Below are 27,777 nucleotides of genomic sequence, written 5' to 3'. Positions count from 1 at the left end.
TCTGCCTGGGTTAAATGCATGGCCGGGGTAGTGGGGGGGCGATTAAAGGTGTTTAAAGAGCAGATTGATGGGTAGAATAGGTGAGAATGGGAAATACATCCAGGTAGAAGGACAGGGGCAGGTGAATCCAGGCCTGGCTCCTGCCCACAGAAGCATGGTGCGGATGGGTGGACTGAAGTCCTAAGTCCATGTAGCACAGACCCCCTGGCCTGGCCCTACATGCTGTACTCAGCCCTACTCATGAAGTTGTCTCATTCCTTTCCCATGGCCCACTAGAGCCGCGGCTGGGCACAGATTCTGTGCGGGGCCTCTGAGAATAGCGCATGCCTAAAAGCCGCCGCTGACCCCTCGTTAGTGCAGACGGTACGTTCTGGGCTGAGACATCGTGTCTGCACACGTGCCGCAGGGCCTAGACCCTAATCCTAGCAACGGTTCACCACTCAGCGGCAGGGGCACTGCTGAAATGAAAGGAGAACAGGTCCGCGCCGTGTGCTCCAACTCAACTCTCGTCAGAGCCGAAGCATGCAGCTCGCTCCATGGGAAGCGGACACGGCCGAGATTCGCTGACATTTATTATCGCTACCCACACAGGTTATAGGACCCTGGAAACAAAGCATGGCCACAGCTGTTCAGTTCTGTATTTAAAAAATATAGAGATTTCTCTTTCAAATATAATCAGACATTTATTTCTCGGCAGAGCTTTGGATACCCTAAGACGTACACAGATTCACAAACACATCGCACAAGAGGCTGAGATCCTAGTGCCAATGACAGGTGCCACTTTGACCGGATTTTGTCCATTTCGTCCCCAGTATGTTATCTTACATTATCAAACCCCAGGCTACGGCGCCCCAGGATCCCTGGCTGGCTACCACATTTTGAAAAGCAGTAGCTCGCTTTTGTCCTGGAACAAACTCTTGTCTCACAAGGATATTTATTGGTGATGGTCTAGGCGTGCTGGATACAGGTTGTGAAAGTACGAGCATGTGGCAACATCAACACATGCAGCAACACCCCCCCTCCATCGCAACTGGGGGGGAGGGGGGGAGGAGGATATAACCAAGGTAGCCAGCCACCTGTGGAGAAAGTCTAAGTAAAGCTGTTTGACGTCTGACCCCGAAGGGGGAGGGGGAGAAAAGATGTATCAGGGTGATCAGCCCCAGATGACTGGACGCCCTCCTGCCCCCCAGTAAAACTAGCTCACAAAATACAAATATGGAAATAAAGACTCCCTCCCCACCGGTGTCTGGAGGAGCTGGCAGCAGGTCAGGGAAGGGGTGGGGGGAACATAAGAGAAGAAACATTATTAGTTCAAGTAATCGCAAAGGCAAACAGAACATTTGTAGCCAGATTCAGAACCATGTATGTGCAATTCTGGACACAAGATGAGTGTGTGCATAGTTATCACTGTGCATGCACGTGTGTGTGTGTGTGGGAGGGGGGGTCCTGTACCAATATGCACACACACCATTCTGAAGCCCTGGCCTTTCGGGTCAGTCCCTTCACACACAAGACGGGGGCAAGGCCACCCAAACGCCCGGCGTTGATTTTACGTGCTGTCAGGGCCAAGCACGGCCACTAACCCAACCCACAGCCGGCTGCCCACATCAGAGCACTGGGGCGTAAGCCAGCAGGCTTGTGCTCAAAACAGCTAGATCGGCAGAGGACATGGTTTGGCTGGTACTCGCTCCCCGCATTTGTCCCCAGCTGATCAAATCGCTGCAGTGAAATGTTGCTGTTAAAGGCATTTTCGGGAGGTGAAAATCATTTGAAGCTGTTTTCTGCCAGCCGACGTTTTAGACCAGGGCAAGACACTCTCTGTGCCCCATGTGCCGCTCGGCCTGGTCTGTTCTGTCCCCCCAGCAATGACGACAAACCACCACTCAGCTCCAGCTTCCCGAATCGGCGCTGACAGCTCTGCAGTCGGCTCTGCAAGCCGACGCCCCAGCACTGCTCACGTACCCAGAACAGTTGCACCCTGCTCTTCTCTCCTCTCAGACACCTCGGGACTGAGGGCAGCTGCAGCTCCGGCTTGAGGAAACACCAGCTGCTTCTCCCTGCCCCAGAACTAAGAGCTGCGATGGAAGCAAAGCAGGATCAAAGAACTCTGGGGTCTTGCTTTGGCCTTTTCTTAAGTGTCACCCTTAAGGACTTCTTTTGCCAACAGTGCAGACGTCAGCCTGTCATTGAACCCGGCAGCCAGCGGAGGTCTGCAGCAGATCACCTTATACAGTTTGCAAAAAGTGAACGTAGTGCAAAGCAGGGAACGAAAGATACAGAACTTAAGAACTTCTCATCATGAGCCGCCTGAGTGCATATAGGACACTGCGCAGAGACAGCAGGTGGCTCAGGCTCTGAAGATTCACATGAGGTATATCTGGCTTCTCTCACTTGGCCACAGTGCCCTTCCCGTCACATCTTCCCGCTTTAAAACTGGGTCAGCGAAGCAGGACTTGAACCAACAGGTCAAAATCCCCAGGAAGTAACAAGGATAAGGGCATGACGGCCATGTGGAATTTGTATGCAAGCACCTGTCTACTCTGTTCACTGACCCCGTTCTCTGGGGAAAGGATTCTGAATCTCCCCTCCGGCAAAGGGAGTGGATCTTCCCACGACAGATTTGGGCACCCCTCCTTGCTCCACCCCTCCTCCTAGAAGGAGGGAAGCCACATGCTGCAACTGCTCACACACCGATCCACACTATACTCCTCTCTGCAAACCAGGAGTTCAGTTCTCTCCCCGTTTAGTCTGCAAAGCATATTGGGAATACGGACGTCGATTCGAGGGAGGCATCTCTCAGCCAGTTCTAGCCCTTGTCCCTGTCTCTCCTGCCCAGGCCTTGTTGATTTTCCCTTTGTCCTCTACACTTTAAAAGGAGCCTCTGCAATGTCACTTGAGAGCTATCGTTACTTCACCCATGAACACCTATGTCCTCAGAGCACCGGACAGGATGTTACCTGCCTGCCTCTGCTAACACAGATGGGAGACGTGGCGCTTTCCTCCTGGAACAACTGTAAGAACAAGGCCAATTGGGCAGCTAGCCTTTGAAATGGCCCTGCCATGTCCCGAAGGAACAGTAGAAAAGGACTAGTCAGGGGAGGCAGGGTGGGGTAGAAGGGATCAGTCGGTCCAGGAAAGGGTTCGCAATGCCCTTTCTCCCTAGATGATGTGACTGTGAGTACGTCTACACAGCAAAAAAGATCCTAAGGCAGCAAGTCTCAGAGTACAAGGTCGCCTGACTTGTGCAGCAGGGTTAAAAATAGCAGCGCAGCTGTTGGGGTTGCCCTGGAGCCCCGGCTCCGAACCCTGGCCAAGGGAGGGTCTCCAAGCCTGCGCAGGAACATCCCCACTGCAATTTTTAGCCCCGTGAGCCTGAGTTATTTGACCCGAGCTCTGAGACTTGCTGCTGCAAGGGGATTTTGCTGGGCAGACGGACCCCGTATGCACGCATCTGTGCTACACAGACGCCATGTGTGGATGGTGCAAAATCCATTAGCTACATCACCTGCTGGGTGAGCGTCTTTCAGCATGCCTCCTCCTCCCCCCACCCTGGTCTTCCAGAATCGGCGTGGTTTATTCCTCAAGCCTCGCAAAGCAAACCCAGAATCTCATCTCCTCAGGCCCCCAGGAATTGCATAATCTAGACGCAGCAGATCAGAGCATGTCAAGTTGCCCATGTACTTAAAATAAATAAAATGAACGTCCTGTGTGTCTGACATTTACAATCAGTGGTCAAAGGAATCCTGGTCGTTTCAGAGTCGTACCTTGAAGCATGTGCAGTGCGGCTGGCTGGTGGAAGAGGAGAGTTACAGCTGGGAGCTGCCACTGCTACCTCCCACGTTGCTAACAGAGCGACAGTTGATCTTCCGTAGGGAGTGCAAAGCGACCGTGCAGCACCCGCGGAGCAGCGAGCTGATATTGTATATGGGCTGGCCCTGCCTCCGCTGAGTACGGCACAGCCAGGCTACCGTAGGCACCGCCGGCACCACCACGGCCAAGAGATCCACAAGGAAGTGGCGGCTCCAATAGCTTTTTAGGACTGGAGTTTCTTGGCTGAGTTCGGCAGCGTCTTCCTCCAGGGTGCAGGTGACGCTCACCGCCTGGCTCGTGCCAGAGGGCTGCTGCGCGGCCGGGTTGCCGGTCACCAGTCCCGGGCAGCCCTCGTGCCCAACGGGAGTCTCTGTCCCATCTCCGGCGGTCACCACCACAGTGGAATTGGGATCGGTTGCCATCAAGTCCATGGTCCCGGAGAAGTTCTGGGCCTGAGCCTCTGAGCTGGGCACTATGTCTTCCATTTCGGACACCCACACTGACGTGGGGCTGCCCAGACTGCAAGCCTGGGACTTCATGACCTTCTCCAGGATAGTGTCCAGGTCAGGTTGGTAGGGCACAGAGTCAGTCTGGATGGCCTGCTCCTGCATGCAGCTTGCCTGCACGCCTGCCTCCACGCTGCCTGGCGTCCCCAGCAGTTTCTCATAGGTGGAGCTGGTTGGAAGCCGTGAGCCCAGCGTGAAGGAGTTCTGCAGAGAACCCTCCTCTGTGCAGAACTCCAGCCCTGCTGACAGCAGGCTGCTCTGCTCCAGCAAGTCCGTCCGGCTCAGGGAGTCAGCCGCAGCCACAAAGCCACTGTCCGCCACCTCTTCAGCTGAGATGGTCAGAGAGTCCCCAGGGTTCCTGTCCCCAGCTGCCTGGTCACTCAGCTTGGTGTAGGTGGAGCTGCGGGTGAGTGACCGGGCAGGGGAGCCCCCCGCTGACTCCCCGGCCCCTTCCTCCTTCACTGTCCCGTTCTGCGCTATTTCCATGCTGTGCAGCAGCGTCTCCAGCTTCTTATTCTGGATGTTGATGTCCACGAAGTATTTCTGAAGGCCTTTGTCCTTCTCCATCAGGTTGTTTTTGACCGTGTCAATCACCTGCTTCAGCTGTTTTATCTCCTTCCTGGCCTCCTTGAGCGCCAGCTGCGCCTCCACCCGATGGCACTCTTCCTCGATCCAGTCCTCCTGCATCCTCGAGAGCTGGGTCTTCAGATCCTCAATCTCAGTGTCCCTGCACCAGACAGACAGACAATTGCCACCACTTCCACCAGAGGTGGCTGGCTCTGGGACACGACCGGAGGTTGGAATTTTGCATAGGTGTGGACAGTCCGCACTAAAAGTAACTTGGACGGAGCATTTCTGGGGTCATGCTCTGAGGGCAATTTACTGGCCAAATCCCTAATCACCATCTTTCTCCTATCACTTATGCAAGGACCTTCTGTACAAAGGGACGGGCAGACAGGACTTACATGGGATAAAATGGTCTTAAACCAAAACACAATGTACTTTGGCATGAAGTGGTTCTGTGATTAGACTGTCCCATCCCAGGTTCCCTGCATTGGGGCTGTGTGTGTGTATTCAGTGGGGAAGGGGTTAGAAAGCACACAGGGACGTTGGGGATACTTTCTGAGGGAAGTGGAGTGAGGGGACAGCCAAATATTTCAGAAAACATGTGAACATCTCTTACGGTGGTCCCTTCAGACAAGGATCTTCTTAACTCTGCAGGTTTAAACTAGTGTCAATGGTGGGTTCTCAGTCACTTGAAGTCTTTAAACCATGATTTGAGGACTTCAGTGACTTGACCAGAGGTGATGGGTCTATATCAGGAGAGGGTGGGTGAGGTTCTGGGGCCTGCAATGTGCAGGAGATCAGACTAGATGATCATGATGGTCCCTTTTGACCTTAGCGTCTATGAGTCTAGTTCACAACTCTATCCCTTCTCCTACGCCACCAACATTTTGGGTACTGGGGCGCGGTGGGGTTGTATTCACATACAACCTTCAATAAATATACAATATACAGGTGGAAATGTAAGAACCCCCAAAATACTAGTATCTGCTGCTCATGAAAGCAACTTAATGGAGAAACTGGAGAGTCACAATCTTGCCAGGTGAAAAATCACGGTCTCTGTAATCTCCAAATTTCCTTCCCAAATTTGGCAACAAACTTAAAACCAATAAAAAGAAACACTTTGCTTTACACAACATGTGACTAACCTGCGGAACTCACCACCTCAGGATGTTACTGACCGTTTAGTAGGATTAGCACAAGGCGTAGACATTCATTTGGATAATGAGATCATCCACAGCTACCCATTTTTATCCTATGTAAGGGATGTTAACTCTCACGCTTCAGGACATAAACCAACCACTAATTGCCTGGCGCTGGGAAGGCGTTTCTCCTCTGGTGATAGTTGTCCACTACAAGGATTCTGGCACCCCCTCTGGAGCACTGGATGCTCTCAGAGACCAGATACTAGATTAGATGGCCTGATCTGATTTGGAGGTTTCTATGCAATCAGTTACAATTTGTGCTATGCAGAGAGCCTGGTCCATCCATTCCCTCATCCCTGCTGGTGTTGCCTGTTCACCTGCATCAGCCCTTACCTGTCCTGAAGTCTCTCTTGGGTATCCTTCAGCCGGGCCTTCAGGTGTCTAATGCAGACCTCCTTCTGCTGGAGGGGGGTCAGGTACTGCTCAGGAGTGGGGGGCTTTATCCCATGGTTATCGCTGCACAGGCTATACTTGACTGGCCGCCTGGAAAAACATGACAGTCATCAGCCCTGCCAAGCACCCCAACCACATCAGTGCTGCTCCTCTCAGAGCCGGTCAGCCCCTGACCTCAGCTCAGCTCATTCCCTTGCCTTTGCTGAGCGGGATGCTAGGTTCCTGGAAGAGCACAGCTGTGCACTGGGGCATGGGCTCAAAGAGAGCACAGGAGTTTCACCAGGTGGGGAATTTTAACCCTCTCCTTCCCGTTTCTCAGATCAGAAGTATAACTAACCCTTCCCCTCCCCCTCCCCCCGGTTACACACCTTCCTGGACTCCAATGAGACATCCCAGCATGCACTCAGCTGACCACACCTACAGCATCTCAGATCAGTGCTGGAGAAAGGCGTCTGTCTGTGCGACTAACAGAAGACCCCCTCGCCCCACAACCCACCGCAGTGTAAGAGCCCTGACACTCCTAAAGCGGGACACGTGGAAAAATATTAAGAACTGCGGAAACAGCACGTGTTTTCATTCAGAAATTGAAGCAGACTGTTCTCTAACAAGACTCCCTTAGGACATCCCTCACCGAGGTAGACAGTATTTTTGCTGCAGCACTGAGCTATGGTCATGGTTATTACTACTGAAGCTTCATAGGCACACAAAGCATTGTACAGACACACTGAAGACAGGCCCTTGGCCCCCAAGCAGGTGACAGCCCCACTGTTATCAGCAGAACAGGTGCTGTGGCATCTCCCCAGAGAGGGGCTGCACTTCAGCCCTGGAAAACACAACCACCAGAAGCAAAAGAAAGTGTTAATTGAAAATGACACTTACAAAAACGTCTCTTGTCCAGTTTACTGACACACTGGGCAGCTAACACTGAACCTGGGCCTCAGGAGAAGTGTAGATCCTTTGCAGAGCTCCACTAGGAGAGAGAAGAACCCCGCGGGCAACCAACGCCCTTACCTCTCTGAGCGAGCGCCCACGAGAATGCACGATTCTCGTTGATTTTCTAAGGAGAGCCCACGGTGGGATTTCTCCCCTGGGATCCGTAACCAAGAGCACGTTTACAAGAGGCAGAGGACTCCGGATTAGAACTTGCTTGAGGCAGTCGCTCATCGCAGCCACGAAGGGTCGCCAAGAGGACTCTAAGCTTTTCGCTCCTGCAGACCCGCGTTCAAACCTTGGTGGCATCACACAAGCAAATACAGGGCGACAGCTGCCATTTGTCCACAGCACAAAGCCACTGGACAACGGGGCATGAGCAGCAGCCACTGCTCCAGAAGGCCAGGGCTGAACTAGAAGAGGGGGCTGCTTTTCAGGAAGGAAGGGTACTGACCCGACTGCATGGGGGCCTGGGACTGCAGGAACAAGGAGTGCAGCATGGAGGCGGGTTGAGGTTCATTGCCAGGGCTACATGAGGAAGCCTAGGCCGTGTCTATCTGCAGACTCTGGCTAGTATCATCTGGCTAGTTCATCACTATCTCGCAGAGAAAATTCTTTTCGAAATGAACAGCAAAATGTCTGCCCTGGCAGGGCGCCCTGGGGCTGTGCGTGACCCAGAGGAACCAAGTAGATTTGAGGGCCCATCTGGAACGGGCTTTGAGAGACACACACAAAACACCGCAGACAGCGAGACACGTTCTCACCTGGTGCTAATCACCACAGCTGCCCTGAACTCAATGGCATTACACTCATTAATGTGTTGGGTCTAACTGGGGAGCGGAGCGTGGCGACGGGGCGGGGGAGCAGAAAAAGAGCAATATCTTCTCAGCTGTTAAACACCACTTGAGTGACCCCCAGGGCATGGGGCTGCTGTTTCCTTAGGCCTTAAACCTTCTGCTTTATCCGTTGAGCAAAGCACGACAAGACCCAGTGACACCGCAAGGCCGGATCTGATGCGCGGCACAAGAAGTGTGAAGAGGCACGCTGAAAACCAAGCCAGCCGTGCACTGCGTTTGCCAAATGTGGCTGCTGCAGCACTGGAGCTCTGTTCGGTCAGTTGCATTATACAATAGATATGCAAGCAAAGCATTGCTACCAGACAGAGAGCAGAGGGGCCTACAGCAGCTGAATGCAGAGAGAGCGGGTTTCCTGAGCCCCTAGATCCTTTCCAGCAAACTCTGAGGGGGCCATATGTTTAGTTATCTCGAGAAGTTGCTCAGTTTCTCCATGATGAGCCCAGGCCATTCCTTGAGGAACCAGCAATTAGGTTTGGGAATGAGGAAGAGGGATAGAACGATCCATTATACCCTGGGACCAACTTACTGTCTGTAGCAAGCGCCACGGCATTTCATGCCATCCCATGGACCAGGAATTCGACCCCCAAGGGGAAAAGAAATGCAATGGGAGCGGTGTTTAACATCTGGGGCATTTCACGTGCTCCGTGCTCAACTGTCCTTTATCACAGGGGAGATTCCAAATTCTCCTTTTCTGACAAGTCCACTGCTCTCCAGCCCACCATCCTCCAGGCATCACAAAGGGACGGTAATAATAAACCTGTGGTTTCCATGGTGCCTTTCCTCCTGAAGGATCTCAAAGTATTTCCCCCGGGTGTGGGGGAGGCTAGCAGGCAAGTGGCGCACAGCGCTCTACGCAACAGCACGCGTGGTGGCGGGGAAGGCGACGAAGGAAAAAGAGTGCTTGGAAATCAAGGTGAGGGGAGGGAAAGAAAATGGAGTGGAGAGGGGGAAATTTTTGGACAAGGACACCAGGGCAAAACCTTCCTCTCACGCAACCTACCAGCCGATCGGATTTCCCAAACCCTCAGACTGCCACGTCTGGTCTCATGGCACGTGCGCACTTACCACAAGCGCCCACACGAGTCAGCCCTGCGGGGATGTGAACCTACGGGATTAAGGGGGCTTCAAGCCCGCTCCTCAGACTCGAACGCTGCTCTTTGCCAGCGGAGCCAGAGCTCTGGTGAGGGCTTTCACACGCTGCCCCGCGGTCCGCCTCAGAAGCTTCCACAGACAAGACCCCATCGGGGAAAGCTCACGGAGCCACTCAAAGGCCCCGGGTCCCCGTTCCCCGCTGCCTGTCAGCGCCTGGAGGGATATTCATTTGAGCAGATGGGCTAGGCGAGGTGGCCTCCCCACGGAGCTAGGGACCGGTTACCTTGGGGTGGGGCTGCTGTCGCTGCCCTTGCAGGAGCCCGAGTTGCTACTGCTGCTCAGCGAAGAGGTGCCGTAGGTGTCCCGCATGCTCACGGGGGGAGAGGGGCGCCTGGAGGCAGGAAGAAGAGGCTGTTTCTCAGTCTGAGTGGCAGGGGGTGCTGAAGACTTAAAGAACGAGGCCAAGCCACTCCTTCCATAAAGCCCACGGCTTCCAAACCACCAGAGACACACGGACACACAAGACAAAAGGACAAAACAAAACAGCGGGGATCAAGATGGAACAGAGCAAGGCTGTCTTGGCACGGTTAGTGTGGCAACGGCGGAGGGAGGCTGAGCTGCAAACTCTATGCTGCCCTCTTGTCCAGTGACGGCTGCTCCCCATCTCCCCACTTCTACCTCCCTATGGCTCCTACAACTCTTGAGCCGCCCCCGAGGGATCACTGCAGACAGGGGGCTGGGCAGAGGGGCACCAGTCCAGGGCCCTGTGCCCAATGACAGCAGTGGTGTGTTTTGCCCCGGGTGCCGTTTTGGTGTGGAGAACTCTCCTCCCCCACCCCCCTTTTCCCTTTCCACACTCTGTTCCCGTGACCCCAACCCTTTCCTGGGCCTGTGGGAACTCAGTTCAGTTTTCACTGTGTTTTATTTACAGTGAAGTCAATCCTCCTACTCCAAAAACATCTGGCTGATGGGCCACCTCTGGGGGATCACTTGTTTGATAGCGTCACATCCCCACTCTGGCTTTGTGGCTAGCCCGGCATTGACACAATCAATGGCGGAACAACCTTGGTCCAGGGAGGATGTGAACAACGAATAAACTCTGGTGTGAACACACATTTCTCCCCGCTCCTCTGATCGTGCGCAGAGTGTGGCAGCTTAGGGAAGATCTCTCCCAGGGGCCAACCCCTCAAAGCCTCACAACCTCCACACCAGTGGCTGAGGAGAAGGACACTGCACCAACACCTGCCTTTGGCCAAACGGAACTGAAGAGATAAGTCCAGGCTTCCGTGGAGAGACATACATGCAAACGTGTGTGCATGAGTGCGGGCACTCGTGCAAGTGCGGTGCAGAAGGGTTGTTAGACATGCAACAAGGCATTTCAGCGGCTGCAAACACAAATACCCGAGCCTGGAGTCTGCTTTGTACACAGTGCTGCAGGTACAGGTCCCCGAAAGGACCTTGCTAGACACCTTTTTTAAATGAACGCTCTTGGATTTACTCCTGCTCTCTTGTGCATTAATGCATTTGGGAGGAGAGGAAAAACGGTCCCTGGTTTGTATCTTTTCTCTGTCAAAGTGCTGCACAGATTCCCATTTCACCTGCAAGGGGACAAGAGGTTAGACGTATTCACCTTCGAGAACCAGTGGAGGGCCGTCTGCTGCCCGGCAGGGACATAGCAAGGGCTCTGCCGGAGCTGGGGATGGCGATAATTGGCACTCCAGCTAAAGGAAAAGAAAGGAGGAAAGAGAGTGAGAAGTGGAAATGTGGAAGACATCACCGGCCAGGCACCCGACTGGACGGCTAGAATATATTTAGACTGTAAGTTCTCTGGGGCAAGGTCCAGCCTTTTCATTGTATGTGCCCGGTACCTAGCACTTTGGGAAGAGATGACCCACACCTGCCAATAGTGGGGGAGAGGGGGCAGAGTGAGGGCAGCGGCTTCAGCAGACGTTACTGAGCATGCTCAGTCTGTGTGAGACTCCTCAGTCCAAGCTAAGCAGCAACTCTGGGGGGACAAGATACGTCGGGGGGAAATGATAGGCTCCCCCCACGTGTTGCCTCTGACTTTAGGCTCCAGTGAGGAATCAGGGCCCCCCAGGCTGCTAATAATGGAAGCACTGGCAGATGCTTAGACTCCCCAATACCTGGCGGAAGGCATTCTGCACAGCGGGCCAAGTCCTCAGCCGACGAAAGTCACCTTGGAGAGGCGCTCTGCAGAGTTACACCACGTGAAGATTCGGTCCAGAATCTGGTTTTGGTTTTTTTAAAACTAACAATTCACACACTCTGCATTATCCATCCTCCTGCAAGGTTTATCGCTCTCCACCTACTACTGTGCTTTGCTCGGCTCGGTGCCTTCCACGCAGTTATACAGGTCAGACTGGATGATCACAGCCACCTCTTTTGGCCTTACCATCTAGCAGTACAGTGTCTCTTCAATACACCATCATGTGTTCACACACTATCCAACACACCATAAACCTATGGAAGACATGACTGCTCTGTGTCAGTGTGGTTTTTTGGGGTGCGAGGCGGGTCTCCTTCTTTTGGCACCCCCCTAGATGGGGGAACACGCATTTCCCCCCACTCCTCTGATTGTATGCAGAGTATGGCAGCTCAGGGAAGATCTCTTCCAGGGCAAACTTCTCAAAGCCTCACAAACCTCACAGCTGACGGGCAGCTGATACAATCTGCAGTTTTGCACTGCTTGATGCTTTGAGCAGGACTTGACCGGTTTCACCCCTGTATGGAAAACGCGGTCAGCTTCCCTTCTCTCAGTGAGATTGGAACAAGCAAGCCAACCATCTAATAATCCACAGGGTGGCTATTAGAAATGCTAAGTGCTGGCTGGACCATGCTCCTTGGGGGATGGCTGGAAAGGAGGGAGAAGGGATGACCAGGATACAACCGATGGCAGATAAAGGGCTCGGCAACATTTTCTGGAGTTCTTCTCCCTCCTTCTCTCCCCTCCACCCAACCCCTTTTTTTCTGGGAGCATCAAATATGGCAAATTTTGCCTCATGCCTACAGCAGAGACATTCCTCACCGCCCTCCCTCCCCCGCAGCATCCAGCTCTGCACAGAAGGCTCCCAAACCAACAGCACCGACACAGTTAAAGAATCAAAAGCACGGGGAACGGCTAGACCCCAAACGAATATACTGAGTTCCCGCGTTAGCTCATAAGCAACTTGGGCCAGGTACCGTGTCCTCACCTCGGTTTGTGCAGCGCCGAGCACGCCACGGGGGGCAGTACAGAGTCACAACCAAATCCTAGTGAGATATTTGCGGTCTGGCCATTGTGCTCCCCTCGAGAATGGACGCTCGGAGTGGCAGCAGCTGTGTGCGCAGTCTGGAAGCCATGCTGGATAACAGCTCCAAACTCAGCTGTGTCCGAGCCTGTGTCTACCTCCCTGAGCCAGGCGGCTGCAGAGGCTTTGCGAATGCACTACCGTTAGTCGGCATCTAACCTCCCTGGTGCCACTGAAGAGGCTCAGCGAGCACCAAGTGCAGCTTGAGAGGAAAGCAACGGCTCCAGCGCTGCCGGGGAGCGCAGGAGGTGACGGCCCTCGGAAGGTGGGGGAGGATTTCAGGCTGCAGCGAGCTGGACACGCTTCATTGGGACTGGGATGGGGCTGTGGGAAAGCTGAGGGAATCACACAGCTGTAAAACGCTCCAAGTGCAGCACTGGGGTAGAAAGGGAGAACGGGAAAGGCAGCAATGCGGAGAGAAATCACTGCTTTTGCCAAAAGCTTTACGAGCAGCTGGTGGAGACTGCTGCGCGTGCTAGACAAGTAAATCCAGGCCAGCCAGTGCCTAGCTGAATTCCAGGAGCAGCCACAGAATTACCTAGGAAGGATGGTCTTGTGCCTCAGAACTGAATGGGGACTCAAAGAGCCAGCATCAATTCCCGGCTCTGCCACAGATTCTCTGTATGACCTTGGGCAACTTGCTTGACCTCTCTCTGCCTCAAGTCCCCATATGTCCAACAGGGGATGATAATCCTTTCTTTCTGCCTTCTATAGTTAGGCCATAAGCTCTCTGGACCAGGCACCGTGTTGCTGTGCGTACGTACAGCGGCTAGCACAGTGCTGTTCACCGTCGGGGGTAGGCACTGCTGCGGTATAAATCACTTAACACCCTCTCTGCAGACTAAATGCCCAAATGTCTCCTAGCAGCTGGAGTCGCAAAGTACTGCCTCCTGCTTGTGCCTTTCCACTCACGTTTCCCCCGCGTGGAGACGCTGTATTCAGTGGGTAGCTAAAGAGTTGTCTTAAGGGGAGGTTTTCAAAGTTCCCAGTGGCAGCCAGGCCCCTATCTTCTAATGCCGTGGTTTCCAAACTATGCGCCCCCCCCGGCCCCCATGGGGCACAGAGGAATGTCCAGGGGGAGGGGGAGCATGGCAGGGCCCTGTCAGCCCACATGAGGGGTGGGGAGGGAGCACCACCCACCCAACTCTGCTCCCGGCTCTGCTCCCAGCCCCCTGCCCCAGCTGCCAGCTCTGCGTTCTGAGCCTCCGGCTGTGGTGTGACCCCGGTCCCGACCAGGGGAGGGATGTGGACACGTTCTATTACTGGTAAGGGGGGGATGGGAGAGGAGAAGTTTGGGGACCCCTATTCTAATGGGAGCGATGCCCCAAGCAGCCCCATGTGTTAGTTAGGTATTGATATCATGCTCATCCCTGGGCTGCTATCTGCCCCCTCTCCCTGGCCGGGGATTTATCCTGACTCCTTTTCCAGCACTTCACTGGCCAGAGATCTCTGCTTCCAAAGTTGGAAGGTGGCGATTGTGTCTGTGCGCTCAACGGCACCTGCATAGGGTGAGTTGAGGCGTCAGAGGGTGGATAATTCTAGCTCCATCCCCTCCCTGCTTCTGGTGGCTGTCAGCACCAAGCTAAACGCAACTCGGGTGAGGCCAAGGCCAAGTGATGAGTAGCAAGATCATGAAGGGCTACCTTGCAATACTACCTCAGCTTCCCCCCCCCTCACGCCTGGTTAGACAGATACTCCAATTCAGTACACACCCAGTGCATGTAAAAGACCCCTTCCTGGTATTACTAATAATACCTCAGATATGGAGTGGGTGTATATATATCATGCAAATGTGGAAATCTGGGACCTTGATTACAGGAAGAAGAAAATCCTTCCACAGCAGCTTCAGCAAACCCAAGGTTGGCTAGTCAAATCTGAAAAGCAAGGAGGGTCCCAACAGCAAAGAGCTCTCTATTCCATGTACCCTGCCTCAGACCATCTTCTCAAGAATAGAGAGTAAACCTGACCCAGTACAAAGGTAGTAAGAGGATAAAGGGCAGCCAATTCTTCACTGGACGCACAATACTTATTCTGTGGAGAATCAGTGAAAGTATGGAAGCTTCGGTTGGCTCGATGGTTTTGCACGGTTACCTTTGAGGATGAATTATTAGCCGCATTTGTAGAAGCCCATACACTTCAATGGCACTCATCTTGTCTTCATCCCAAGGCACTCAAGTCAGTTTGGCGCTCGTACTCCTTGGAAATGCCTTGCATTTCTGATGGCAGTTTAATGAAAGCTGCCTTATTGTAGCTGTGGCCATGAGCTCAGGCACTGTGGGTAACACGCTCTACTGCGGCTGTTTGTCTATTAGACATTAGGAAAAGTACACAGAGAGGAAATGGAAAATGTCCAAAGATAAATGACTGAATCCCCAAGTGCTCTATACTCTCTCCAGCAATAAAACACAACAGCTGCCACGGGGGATGGCCAAGAAAATGCAGAAGAGTAATCAAAAGCATGAGAGAGAGAGAGAGAAAGGTGCTTCTGGGAGTTCTAAAAGCATCTGGGGCAGGAGAGGATGGGCAGGATTTCAGCACAAAATGGTACGGCCAAAGCAGAGACGTGAGGAAGCACTACGTAAAAAGGTGAGGTGAAAAGACACTTCGTCTAAGTCACTGTGTTAGGAAACTGTGGGTCAGGGGTTATTTACATCATCTAGAAAAGAAAGAGGGACATTGCTAACAACCCAGTGAACTGTTGGCCTCAGTGATGAAGAGGACAGGGTTGGATAAGTACCAGTAACGGATGTGTCTTCGCCTGAGAGGAAAGACAAAAACACTGACGCAAACCAGGATCGGGACAATTATCCAAAAAACACCACACGAGCCATGGGAGCACAGCTGAGAAAGTGACCAAGAGCACAGGGAGGAGCATTTCGGAGATTGCATGTCACAGAAAATCTCGGATCTCATGTCCACAGTTGGGATGAAATCCTGGCTCCGTGGGAATCAGGGAGAGTTTTGCCATTGACTTCAATGGAAACAGGATTGCAACTTTGCATCCAGACAATGGAAAGGAATGCATTTTAGAAATGAAGTCTATGTGGAGCGCTGGCTTCTGTTTAAGGGCAGGTCTACACCACAGCGGTAGCACCATGGCGTGGATGCTTCCTACGTCAACGGAAGGGGTTTTTCCATCAGTGTTGTTAACCCACCTTTCTGAGAGGGGGTAGCCGGGTCAACAGAAGAATTCTTCCACTCACCTACTTGTGCCTACCCCGAGGATTAGGTCGACGTCGCCACAGCACTCAGGGGGTGAAAACTTGTCACAGCCCTGGGAACAGTGTAGCAGAGTCAATAGAATTTTTAAGTGTAGACCAGGCCCAATGTACCCCGCAGAACTGACAGTACAACCTCTCGGTTCTCCTCTTCATTAGTGGGGGAGGTTATGGCTCCTCTGTTGCAACGAAGGAAAAGATCAGCATTGCGGGTCTGCACAGAGCAGTACAGACAGTGGCCAGGTCCACCTGCTGGCATGATTCCACAATGGCATTTCTAGTCCTTCTGGGTGCAGAGTACAGGTGTCACTCAGACATTCGTGCAGCACTGTCTTGCTGACACCATCTAGCACCAAAGGAGGTGTGAACTTCATCCACTCAGCTTGAGGTGGTGGTTACATTTAAACTTGCTAAAGATCACACTTTCTCATCAGGTCGATTGGCTCTTGCTTACAAGTTAGATTCTATGATGCCCTGAATAAGATCCAAAAGAGGTGAAATAGTCCCCCCCCCTATTTTAATACTGGCAGCAATTTGGGGGGAAAGGAATAGGAGGAATACCTTGCAGTACTTGAACAGTGAAATTTAAGGCTTGGTCTATGCTTAAAACCTGTATCAGCACAGCTATGTTGGTCAGGGATGTGAACAAACCCCTACCCCTCATCAGCACAGCAGAGCCAACAAAACCCCCATGTGTAGACATAGCTATGGCAATAGAAGAGGGCTTCTGTCAGCATAGCTAATGTCCTCTGGAGAGGTGGTGTTCCCAGGCCAGCAGAAAAGCTGTGTCCACGTACAGCTGCATCTACACTAGGAGGTTATGCCGGCCTAGCTTTGCCAACACAGGCTCTGTCTACGCTGCAGAGAAAACACGGCAGACTGCAGAGAATCCCATCAGTTCAGAAATGAACCGATCCTCATGGCTTCACGTCATTCGTCATTGCCCTTTCCCGTCAGAAGGGAAGGCGTTATTGTAAATGCTGGAACAGAGTTTGAAAAGCTTTAAACATGCATTAGGATGCTAATCTGTGAGTCTGACTTCTGAAATTACGCCTGCAAGCTCAGCAGACAATGGCATGCCAAATGGAGCTGAAAAGACCTGATGCTACAGGTTCTGAAAACTTCACCCTCTCCTGGTGATGGCCATTTACCATCAGCAGCCACTGTTTGCAAAGCTAGTGCCCAGAAGCAATTTTTCCAAAATGGAATGACTCTGCTGCCCCCTGAACACCCCAAAGCCCTCAGAAGACACATACAGCACAAGAATGACAAAGTGGGGTGATACTGGGGTGTAGAACCAGATGGGACACGGCATCCTGGAATGCCAGAACAAAAAGTCCTAGAATAAAGCTGGAAAGCAGTCGGCTCATTTATACTTTCTTCATTGCTCCAGGTGTTATCCGACAAGTCACCATTTGCCCCAAAACACAGCAGTCTGGGGAGGGGATTGACCCTTTGACCCTGCCACAGGGTCAGACTAACCCTCTTCGACCCTAAAACTGCTATGTCATGAACTGCATCCTTCATGTCCAAACTGCCAGGCCCCAGCTCCTCCCTCACTTCCTGTTTGCTGCATCTACTGGAGAAAGGACACCCGGCCTTCAGCCAAAGTCTCTGGGACTTTGGTAGCCTGGCTGCCATTGAAATCCAACTTCCTGCCAGCCCCCCAGCCCCTCTCCCCAAGACAGCAGCTACCAGCACCACACAAGAATGGAAGCAAGCCTCTAGGTTGCTATGGCCCAACTGAAAAGGTTGTCACGGCAACTGGGATGGGGTTTAAAGGACCAGAGATCATCCGATGCTGCTGCAGACAAGTCAACGAGCAGCCTCCCCTCCACAACCATTGGGCTGATGTGTTCCAACACCAGGCAGGACAAGCCAGTGGGATTCATATCCCCCCAGCCTCCAAAAGATGCTTAAGCCACGAAAGCTCAGTGCTATTCAGAAAGTAAGCGGGATAGTCCACTGAAGTCCATGGATACTTGGCTGCAGGGGCAGCCTTAAGTCTCCGCTACCCGTGCAGCCATAGGGGGCCCCAGACCACCCCCACACACAGCTCTGACTAGCCAGCCAGAAAATCACTCCACCCCCTGCCCTTGCGCCTGCTTGGTAAAGATGCCAGACAGCACAGAAGAGGGCAAAATTCCCCAGCTGCTCTCACCTGACCCACACATGGAAACTTGCACTGAGGATGCAGCTGGGAACCACGGCCCCAAGAGAGGGGAGCAGCAGCGCTTCAGACAGACTGGTGTGTGAGTGTATAAAAATGGGGGTGGGCACAGATCTCACCACCCGAGGGGATCAGAGGCAGCCAGGGGGCAGCCAGCCTGGTTATGTAGAGGGAATTGGCCGTCCCTGCTCCAAGTTGCTTTGCATAGGTCTCCCACTAAACTTTAGGACCACCATGGCTGGATTTATGAACAGTTTAGACAGACACCTGTCAGCGATGGTCTAGTTATTACGCAGTCCTGCCTTGAGTGCAGGGGACTGGACCAGTCGACCCGATGATGCCCTTCCAGCCCGGCACCAGTGATTCTATGAAGTACTATTTGGCATTTGCTCTGGTGCAGCCAGGCTCCGTTGCCAGCAGCCAAACGCAGCAGGAAAGCATCAGAAGTGAGAGACGCTGCTAAGCCCGTGTGTAACGTGTCAGCTCAGCATGTCCCATCCTCTTCCAGGGACCGGCCCATGTCGATCAGAAAGTACTAAGGTTGCCACCTATTGGAGACGCTCCTTTTGCTCCTGTGTCAAAACCCGTGTGCCAGTGTTGAAGCTTCAGGTTCAAACCAAGGAGACAGCGCGGGGCGGTGTTTGTTACGCAGGCATGCAATAGAGTTCTGTACAGAGGCCAAAGGCACAAACGCAGCCGAGCCTCTGCAATACAAACCTTCCACTGGAATCGCTTTTCTTGCACGTGACTTGCTTGTTCAAACGACCCCGGAAAGGACTCGCTTTGCCTCTCTCCCACATCCCACTGCCTAAGGAGCCAGGAAGAGGGGCTGGGTTTGGACGAAATGTGACTTTTTGTGGGGGGAGGATCCCGCCTCGAGAATAAAGGTAGATGAAGTACAAGTGGAGGGAGCCGTGCTGCACGATTCACCGTGAGAGCGGCCTCTCAACGGGGCAGGGAACAAGACCAAAAAATCGCACGGTTCAATCGCTCTGTGGCTGCATCAACCCTCACACCCAGCAACTCGTTTGCCATCTAGCCCCGCATTCCGGGTTAGTCACCAAGAGCAAATCCCACGGCTTTTTATCCTTTCACCTGTGACAGAAGTTGCAGGTGCTTAAAGCAGCAGCTCATTTGAGAAACGCAGGAATCTCTCGCCATAAATAAACCAAAACGTCCCTGGAAAAGAGCCTCTAGGTTACAGTAAAGAGTGAACAGTCTTTGCTTGTTAGGATGGGACCTGGGCTAGTAATCTAGGGCCAGGGGTCTCCACACAGCCAGGGGCACGAATGATGGCACTATTCAGCAGTCTGGCAGCCACGCACAGGGGGTTCCACACAGGCTAAGTCCTTCCTTAACCCAGCATGTCAGTCACAGGCTACACCTGCTGACAAGCGCCTCACCTCACAGCAATGGTCGGCATTGACAACGCTGCGGACAATACAGAGCAAAGCATGGCCAAACCGGGCCCAATCTCATGGGCAGGGATGCTTGTGAGGCAAGACCTTCTCAGTGCCTCCCCAGGCACAGTTTTCGGAAGATGCATTCAGACTTCGTTTGCAATCGCTGTTTGCATGCAGGTGTTGGCAACTTCCTCAGACTCCCTACGCAGCCCAGGCTGGCCTCATTCCGGATGGCAGTGGGTCGGCCTGCCAGTTGCCAACAGAGAGAGACTTTCCCAGTTTCTATGTAATTCGGACTAGCTGAACCCTTGCCCCGTCCTTAGATCATTTTGCCCCACAGACTGCCAAATCAAGCTGGATGGAAGTTCTGCAGCAAGAGGCCTGGGTTGAGTGGGACGCTGGTATGGGAGCCTGGAATTCTAGGGCAGTTTCGTTTCAATTTAAAAATGGAAATTGTACTGAACTAAAGATGAAAGTTAATATTACAGTCAATACATCGGCCTTTGTTTATTGTGAAATTAAATTCTTCACCTTGTTGCTGCAGTCACTGTCAGACTGGCTCAGTCATTCTGAGCTCTCTCCCCTGGTGCATGAAAGCCATGCCATGCCAAAGCCCAAAGATTCACCCCTTCCATACATATCAACTGAAGACATGTAGCTGGGAATCAAACCGCAAACTTCCACACTTTGACGTATGCTTCCAAAATCCAGAAGAGCAGATTTAGGACACTCTCCAGTACATCACGTCACAGCAAAGTAGCGCATTGTCTCTGGGAGGGGTAGGGACCCTGTCATTCCATTCTCAAAAGAAACCCTCTGCGAGCCTCTTACCGGATACTAAATTAGCTAGAACTCAGCAAAGAGAATTGCTGTCATTGTGGACAGCTCGGTGAAGACCTCTGCTCAACGCGAGGCAGTGGCCACAAAAGAAAACCAAACGTTAGACCGGAAAAGGGATGGGAGGCAGAGCGTTATTATGCCAGCTTATAAATCACTGGCGGTATGTCCTCACCTCGAGTGCTCTGTTCTGGGCACTGCATCTCAAAGAGGATCTAAGAGAAACGTAGGAGGTTGGGAAATGACGGATGAGAATATTCAGAGACATGGAAGAACTTGCATATGAACAGAGATTGAAAAGATCTGGGGTGAAATTCTGTGCTGTGCTTCTAAGAGGTGCAGCACAGGGGGAGGAAGGCATCATTGCGTCCTTTTAAACAGGCCCCTGGTGTAATGTAGACAGTCTTGGGGGCCTTAGTTGTGGCAGTCTTCCAGGGCTCCACTCAGAATCTCTGCAGGGCTGCCTGCTGCAGTCCTGCCCTGGGCATTTCTCCCATGCCAGGGTTTGCAACGGAGCTCCTGGATGGCAGCCTTCCACCCCCACCCGGATGTGAGGCTTTTGGGCCCAACTATGGAGTATGAAGGAGGCAGAGTTGGGGTGGATCTCACCCTAGAACTGGGTACCTAATGAACAAGAAGGGACATAAACCAGTCAGAACAGACCACTCCCCATGCCGCCACTTTCTTCTTAGTTGAATTAGTTAGTTCTTCGTTTTTATTGTATTGGTTTTTTACCCGGCTTGGACTGATCTGGAGAGGGTCCTCCTGGGTTCCCATATGTTGGAACTGAAGACAAACTATAGAAAGGCCTAGAGAAGGCAGATGAGCACTTCTGTTCATAAAACAGGTAAAGGAGGAGGGGGGAGTATGCAACAAAATTGAAATGAGTAAATTTGTTTGGGGGCTGTGGTTGTGCTTTCTCTTCCCTTCTGTAGGATCCAACTCCAAGGCCTAAGCATTAGAAGCGGTTACATCCATCCCCATGGAAATCACCCTGGGAGCAGAACACAAGTGTCCCAATGGCTCTCCAGACTGAGATGGACAAATCTTTTCCCCGGAGAACTATGCTAACTAAACCCCGTTGCAGAGTAACCTCTGCTCTACGCCCACCCAGACAGGGCTTTAAGCAGCATTTGAGAGCTATGGTTAAGCAGGGCTGAAACTTGGCTGTGTCTGAACTGAGGTTCTAAACATAGCTGGAGCTGTCAGTGCAGAGGGGCATGTCGGAACCAGGCTATCCACTAGTCCAGGATAACACATTTCTCTCAAAGGCAAAGAGTTTATTTTTACTAATCGAATGTCTGCCCTTTGCAGCCTCTAGTCTTAACGTAATGAGAATTATAGGGATCTTGGAGCAGAGATGTTCACTGACTGGCAATGAATAAATAAAAAAATATAAACAAAAACGTCAGGAACTGGATGGTAAGTTTGCTTTCTGTCCCAAAAGTGAACGCCTACCCGCTTTCCCCACATTCTTCTTACATAAAATCACCAATCCTGCCTCAGGACAGGCCAACATGAACCCCTGCACCTGTAAGGAGTTCCGCTGCAGTCAGATACGCTCTGCATGGGCACTGGGGTCCATGCGGGAGGATTCTGAATCAGGACCCAGGCTTTTAGTAAGCTAACAAAATACAACCTACTCCGCACACGTTGGTATAAACCTCAACCCAGCCGCCAACCCTGTGGGCACACATGTCAGAATTCAGACAGCTAATCCCCTGATATGCGGGTCCAATCAGGTAAATGTCTAAATGCTTTCATCTGCAACCACAAAATTGGAGGCCATTTCTGGAAACAAACAAAAAAAAAAACCCAACAAGAGGCCCTAAAGGTCACTGGCAAACCCAAGGAAATCCTGTGGAAAGCTGCCTTGGCACTACAATGCAACCACACAGCCATGACTCTCTGATAAAAACCCAAATAGGCTGCAAAACCAAGACACAGTGGGGCTGAAGGAAGAACAAAGAAACTATCTGAACTCAGAATTTCCGGGTTTCCTTGTTACACATCATTACAGTAGCATGAAGAGCACATTCCTGACATAAACGTACTTCATAAACCACAGCAATTACCATACAACAGGAAGATTCATATTTAAGCTGCTACACCCGGCTTTTCACTATGCTATCAGGAGATCTCATGCACACCAGTGTCACTCCCAAACCTGCGAAGTGGCTAGTGGGACATACTCAGAGTTCAGCAACGCCACAGGTTAAAAACCCAGGGCAGATAGCGAAGGCAGATCTGAACCTTAGTTCTGACATCGCTAAAAAAAAATGAAGAGGCGCACTTTAAAGAGGCCTCACTGCGCTATTCTATATTAGGCCTTCTTTTGTTTACGTTAAAAATAAAATAAATAAATCACACGCAAAACATAAAGCTGCTATGGGGGAAGATGTTCTAAGTTGAGACAGATCATAACAAATATTTTCATCTGTTATTTTTTTTCCAGGGCTAGGGAGAAGGGAGGAAAAGAATACACAAGATGTTTATGTTAGGGCCAACAACTTACAAGGGACGTTGAACCTAGTGACAGATTGAGACGGGCCCTGTGGAGCAATGGGATCCAGCCCGCCTGGAATTGGAACCACGTGATTCCAAGGCTCTGTTATCAGGGCATGGGAGCCGCTGCTCACTCTGGTGACTGGTGGCCTCTGTATTGAATGAGCTTTGCTCGTGCTACATTCCATTCCCTCGGCCAGAGGGTAACTGCCAGGCACTCAGTAACGATCAGCAAACTGCAGCAAAGAGACCTGGGTGCGTTTTGAAGCCATTGGAGTATGGAGGAAACTTTAGGAAGAGCCTGGGAATTTTTGTGAATGTAGGACTCCAATCGTTGGAATCCCCCCGTTTACAGAGAAGCAGCCAACTGCCCCATCACACTCATGGACTGTAAGTTGTGATGTTACTATTACAGTCCTGGACTGGAACCTGCAATAGGGCAATTAACAACAAATATGCAGTAGGGGGAGGGAGAAAAGAGACATTCCTGCCTTTGTTAAATGCTTAACCACTGGACCCCGAGTCTTGGTACAATACTAGCTTTGTTACTGCTTTGAAATCCATAGCTTCACTAATCAGATTTAAAACATATGTGGATTTGAAGCCTGTTATGCAGAATACCCAGAATCCTTATGCTTATCCAGAATCCTTTGCTCTTCATATTCACCCCATCCTCAAACTGCTAACTAGGATGGGGTGTTGGATTTGAAGTGCATCCAGGGTCCTTGCCATCATACAGTAATACCTGCTTCCCTCAGGCTTGGGCAATGCACAGACAGGCACGCAAATACTGTCAAAAGCTGATTCATGTTTTCACCCAACATTTGTTTTCCTGCAGAGCTTGCAGTTTTCCACGGGGCCAGCATCGATTTATTTCTGTGTTTTAACCCAAGCGCACAAGCCATCATGGCTCCGTTCTGTTTACTTCCTTGCCTGCGGTGCTGATGCCTTATCCACCAAGGTCAGCAGGAAAACGCCCTGTTCCGCGTGTGGAAATGCTTATTTACCAATGCTGCAGAGTAAGGAGCGTTCACGCAAAGATAGTCTTGGGCCAAACTTTCAAACGAGCCTGATCTCAGCCTTTACATTTGAGCCCACCCCGTTTGCAGACACAAAGTAACAATTTTGACGGCTGGCTGATTTGTGGGAATTATGGCTGCCTTCAACAGATTCGATTCATAGATTATAAAGCCAGACAGGAGCACTGTGACCATCTAGTCTGACCTCCCGCCTGGCACAGGTCACAGGGCCTCCCTGAAATAATTCCTGTTCGAACTAGAGCAGATCTTTCAGAAAAATACCAGTCTTGATTTCCAGAGAATCCATCACATGCCTTATTAAATTGTTCCAGGGGTTAATTACCCGCCCGTTAAAAATGTGAGCTTTACTTATGCACGATTGTACCCGCACAATTGCAGACATGGCCTGGTGTTGAGCTGTGCTAGGCACTTGTAAGGCCCTTGAAAGCCAGGGAGAGTTCTGTGGGTGAGTCTCCACGGCAGCTGGAAGTGAGCTTCCCAGCCTGCGTAGACAGACTCGTGCTAACTGGGCTCAAGCTAGTGTGCTAAAAACATCAGTGCGGACATTGCAAGTCAGGCTCTCAAGCCCACCTGGCCCCCGGCATCTGAGCTCAGGTGGCTAGCCCAAGCCTCTGCCACAGCCACAATGTCCACCTGCTATTTTTAGCCCCCTCCCTGCAGTGTGGATGTGTGCGGTGTTACCAGCATCTCCGACAATGAGGTGCAGGGAGTCCAGCAAACACAGCACTTATCCGACATGCTTTAAAAGCTTCTTATCTACGAGACGGGATGATGGTTTTTAAAGAGAGAGAGAGAGAGACTCTGAAGGAAATTTCCTAGGCAAATTATCTGTTTCATAATGGGGCAAATCTGAGGCTTAACCAGCTTCATTCTCCTTCAGATAAAGCATCTGCCCCACTCGGTACCGTGGGCTTTGGGTTTTTCGGTGGTTTCCAGGGGGCTGGTGACATCTAGAAGTGGCTAGGGAAACCTGGTGCTCTGGACTAACATGCACATTCAAGATTTGGGCTTTAAGGAGCTGCCACAGCAGCAGAAAGTGATTTATTTGACAGCTGTTATTACACATGCAACTGGAAACCATTTTTTTTTTTTTTTTGCTCACCACTACATGCTGAGTTTGCATCGAAGACCCTACTGAAAAGAGAAACCATTAAAAAAGAAAACATTATTGTGGTAAGAAGCCGATCAGTTTTTTCAAACTGATATTAGAGCAGGGCCAAAAGGCGCTGGTATTCCCAGGAGGAAGTGATCATTGTAGGGTAACCCTCTCCCTTCTTGTACAATGGAAAAGCTTCCCTGTGTGTCTTCAAGAATAGTCTGAGAAACGTACGGCAAGATTCTAAACGCTGTTAACAGGTTACACGCGCCCTGTTGTGAAAAGGGGGTCAGTTAATCAGCTTCTCCCAGTTCCACAGGGGCTAACTGGCGGTTAGGGGCACCTTGCAGTGTGCTTGAATCAATCTGCACAGTACCTGGCAGTTGGTTAACTTGCTTTATCAAAAAAAACCCCACAGTCTCCAAGAAGCCCCATTTGATGCAGAGATGCTCACTCATGGGCAGAGGCTCGGGGAGTGGCATTCTGCAACAGATACTTAGGGGGCAGTGGTGGTAATAGCAGGGGTGGATTAAAGGCAGGATCCCTGGGATCCAGGCCCCATGTTCTTAGGTGAGGAGGCCCAGACAGAATAGTGAGTCAGAGAAGCAGCAACGCTACTACGCACAGCTGATTACAGAGGGCAAAGAGGGCTGTCCTGTGTGTGGGGGGGCACTCGGACCCCAAGAGCAGAAGGAAGATACGATTTCACGGGGCTAGGGAGAACGACGCTTGGCAGAGAAATTCACTTTTCAATGTGGAAGAAAAGAAAGAAAACGTTGCTATGATCAGCTCCCCTCTCATCTGAATCCACCCTGAGCAGCAGCCAGGAGACGCTGTTCCCAGTCGGAGGGCCAAGGCAAGGTCTATGGCCCACAGAAGTCCCGGCTGAGCTTTCTAAGGAGGCCTTTGGGGCTGAAGTGGGGTTTCTGTGATGCAGACCTCGGTGCAGGAGTTAATGTCACCTCTGAGCCTGGGCAGAGATGTTGCTTTCTTTTGAGCACAAGATGCAGATGCTTAAAGACCGGAGAGATCTTGAAAAGGTTGGGGGGGAGGGGGGGATGGTTGTTTTACCTGCCGGGCAAGGTCATTACTTCACATAGGCCCTATCTAGAGACGGGCGGGCAGAGCCACATCCCACAGGGATGAGAACCGCACGGCAGTGGGGGTTTTACGCCGGAATCTGCCGTCATTGACCTTGAGGGGGAAGGGGTCGGGAAGCAGCGCACCCATCCATCACCCCATGCACCGCTAGCCTCCCCTGCGAAAGATGCGGCACAAATCACTCAGTGACACCCGCAGCTGCACGGCGGTGCGGCAGGGTGCAGTGCTGCTGGGGGGGGGGGGTCAATCTGGAACGGAGACCCCGAGATGCTGCCCGGGTGGGCGCCTGACCCGAAGGGGAACAGCCTCTCCTCCTTGCCCCCGGCGTGTGATCCACGTAACCACCAGCAGCCTCCTGGCCGCAGAGCCGGAGCTGCGCGGAGTTCGCAGGGCGGGTTTTGTGCCGGCCCCACGCAGCAGCTTTACGTTTTACTGCCGGGGAGACCCTAGAACTGGGGGGGGGGGGGGGGGGCGCGATGGCTCTGTGCCCCCGTCTCACACCTCGGCTCCACCCCGGGGCTTTGCCCCAGCCCCCGCCTTTCCTCCCCTGCAGCCGGGCTCCGCCGCCCCCCCGCCCCGGCTGATGCAGGATTTTTGGTGCGCATCCTGCTGCGGCTGCTGCTCACCTGGGGTGGCTCAGCTGGGCCCGCCGGGTCTGCGCGGCAATTCCGGTCCTGCAGCCGGCTGGCTCAGCACCCTGCCGGCGGGGGACACAGACAGAGGCCGGGGTCACAGATCGGAGCCGGGCCCCCCCTTCCCCATTGCAGCGCAGATGGGGAGGGACGTGCTTCCTGCTGCGATTCCAGGCGCACGCACGCACAGACAGACCGACCGACAGACACACACACAGCGGGGCGAACGGCCATCGATTCCCCCCTCCACCCCCCGCCCGCCGCAGTCTGAAAATCCCTCGCAGAGCATCGTCCCTGCGCCGCGCCGGGGGAGCCGCTTCCCTCACCTGCTCCTTCAGCTGCCATGCCGCCGCCGAGCCAGGATGCTCCCGCAGGGCCGGCCGGGGTGGGAGAGACAGCTTCGCCCGACGCTCTGGCTGGGGGCCGGGGCTCCTGGCAGGGAGGGATGAAGGCTGAGCCTGCCTTCGCTCACATGCCGCTGCGTAATTGCCACTGACTCTCCGCTTCCCTCTTAAAGCGATAGCCGGCGCTTGGCAGCGGAAAGGGGGGTCCCCGCCCCGCAGGTGCCGCGGGCCTTTCCCCTGATCCTCTAAACCGCTAGTTTGTCACCCAAAAAAAAAAAAAAAAGTTTGCGGCAGGCTCTTCCCCCCCCTCTCCTCTTTTCACAGCGATCCAGGACTCGGAAGGCCTCTCGGGGGGTGTGGCGGCTCTGGCACATTCATTTCGTTAATACAGCCCCTCCGCTTCCAGAATGATGGGCCCTGTTCATTCCTGGTGTCACTCCGGATTTCAGTGCAGTGACGCCAGGAGTAAATGCGGCCCGAGCTGGGCACAGCTCATCGAAGCCCATTCCGGGATGGAATGTCCGCAGCTGGTTTTTCAGTGCTGCTGTAATGCACCTAACCTGACTGTATTCATGTCAAGTAGCGGAATGGGGGGCGGGGGGGAGGATAGTATTATTAAGCGGCAGCAGAAATGAAATGACAAGAAACTCCATTAACAGTCAAATGGCTTGCATATCTTGTTAAGGCTGCCACACAAACAAAGAAAAAAACCCAGGAAATGTCACACAAGCAATAATAGTTTCTATAGCAACATTCAGCCAGAAAG

The 27,777-nt window shown here is 52.4% G+C and overlaps 1 protein-coding gene across 2 annotated transcripts; it reads right to left on the bottom strand.

Annotated features, from left to right (window-relative positions):
• Nucleotides 1–323: 323 nt before the first annotated feature.
• On the bottom strand, nt 324–27,157 carry SNPH (syntaphilin). Of its 2 annotated transcripts, XM_067554007.1 has the most exons (6): nt 26,994–27,157; nt 26,662–26,732; nt 10,988–11,078; nt 9,641–9,748; nt 6,419–6,568; nt 324–5,043 (listed from the first exon to the last, which is right to left on the bottom strand). In XM_067554007.1, exons 3-6 carry the CDS (start codon nt 11,029–11,031, stop codon nt 3,807–3,809), a joined length of 1,539 nt encoding a protein of 512 aa, XP_067410108.1. In that variant the 5' UTR covers nt 11,032–11,078; nt 26,662–26,732; nt 26,994–27,157; the 3' UTR covers nt 324–3,806. The 2 variants fall into 2 exon arrangements, with proteins under 2 accessions (XP_067410108.1, XP_067410107.1); XM_067554006.1 differs by lacking the exon at nt 26,662–26,732.
• Nucleotides 27,158–27,777: the final 620 nt, after the last annotated feature.

This window comes from Emydura macquarii, unplaced genomic scaffold, assembly GCF_026122565.2.
Source record: "Emydura macquarii macquarii isolate MOO-44397 ecotype Brisbane River unplaced genomic scaffold, CSIRO-AGI_Emac_v2 contig_1483, whole genome shotgun sequence".
NCBI lineage: Eukaryota > Metazoa > Chordata > Testudines > Chelidae > Emydura > Emydura macquarii.
The sequence above is the reverse complement of the archived record's forward strand: the minus strand, read 5'-3'. Positions and strand labels throughout refer to the sequence as shown.

Coding starts and splice junctions, on each gene's coding strand:
- SNPH (XM_067554006.1), bottom strand. Junction 9,749..10,987: donor CCCTCCACTGGTTCTCGAAG/GTGAATACGTCT, acceptor TCCTGCCTCCAG/GCGCCCCTCTCCCCCCGTGA. Junction 6,569..9,640: donor GACAGCAGCCCCACCCCAAG/GTAACCGGTCCC, acceptor ATGTTTTTCCAG/GCGGCCAGTCAAGTATAGCC.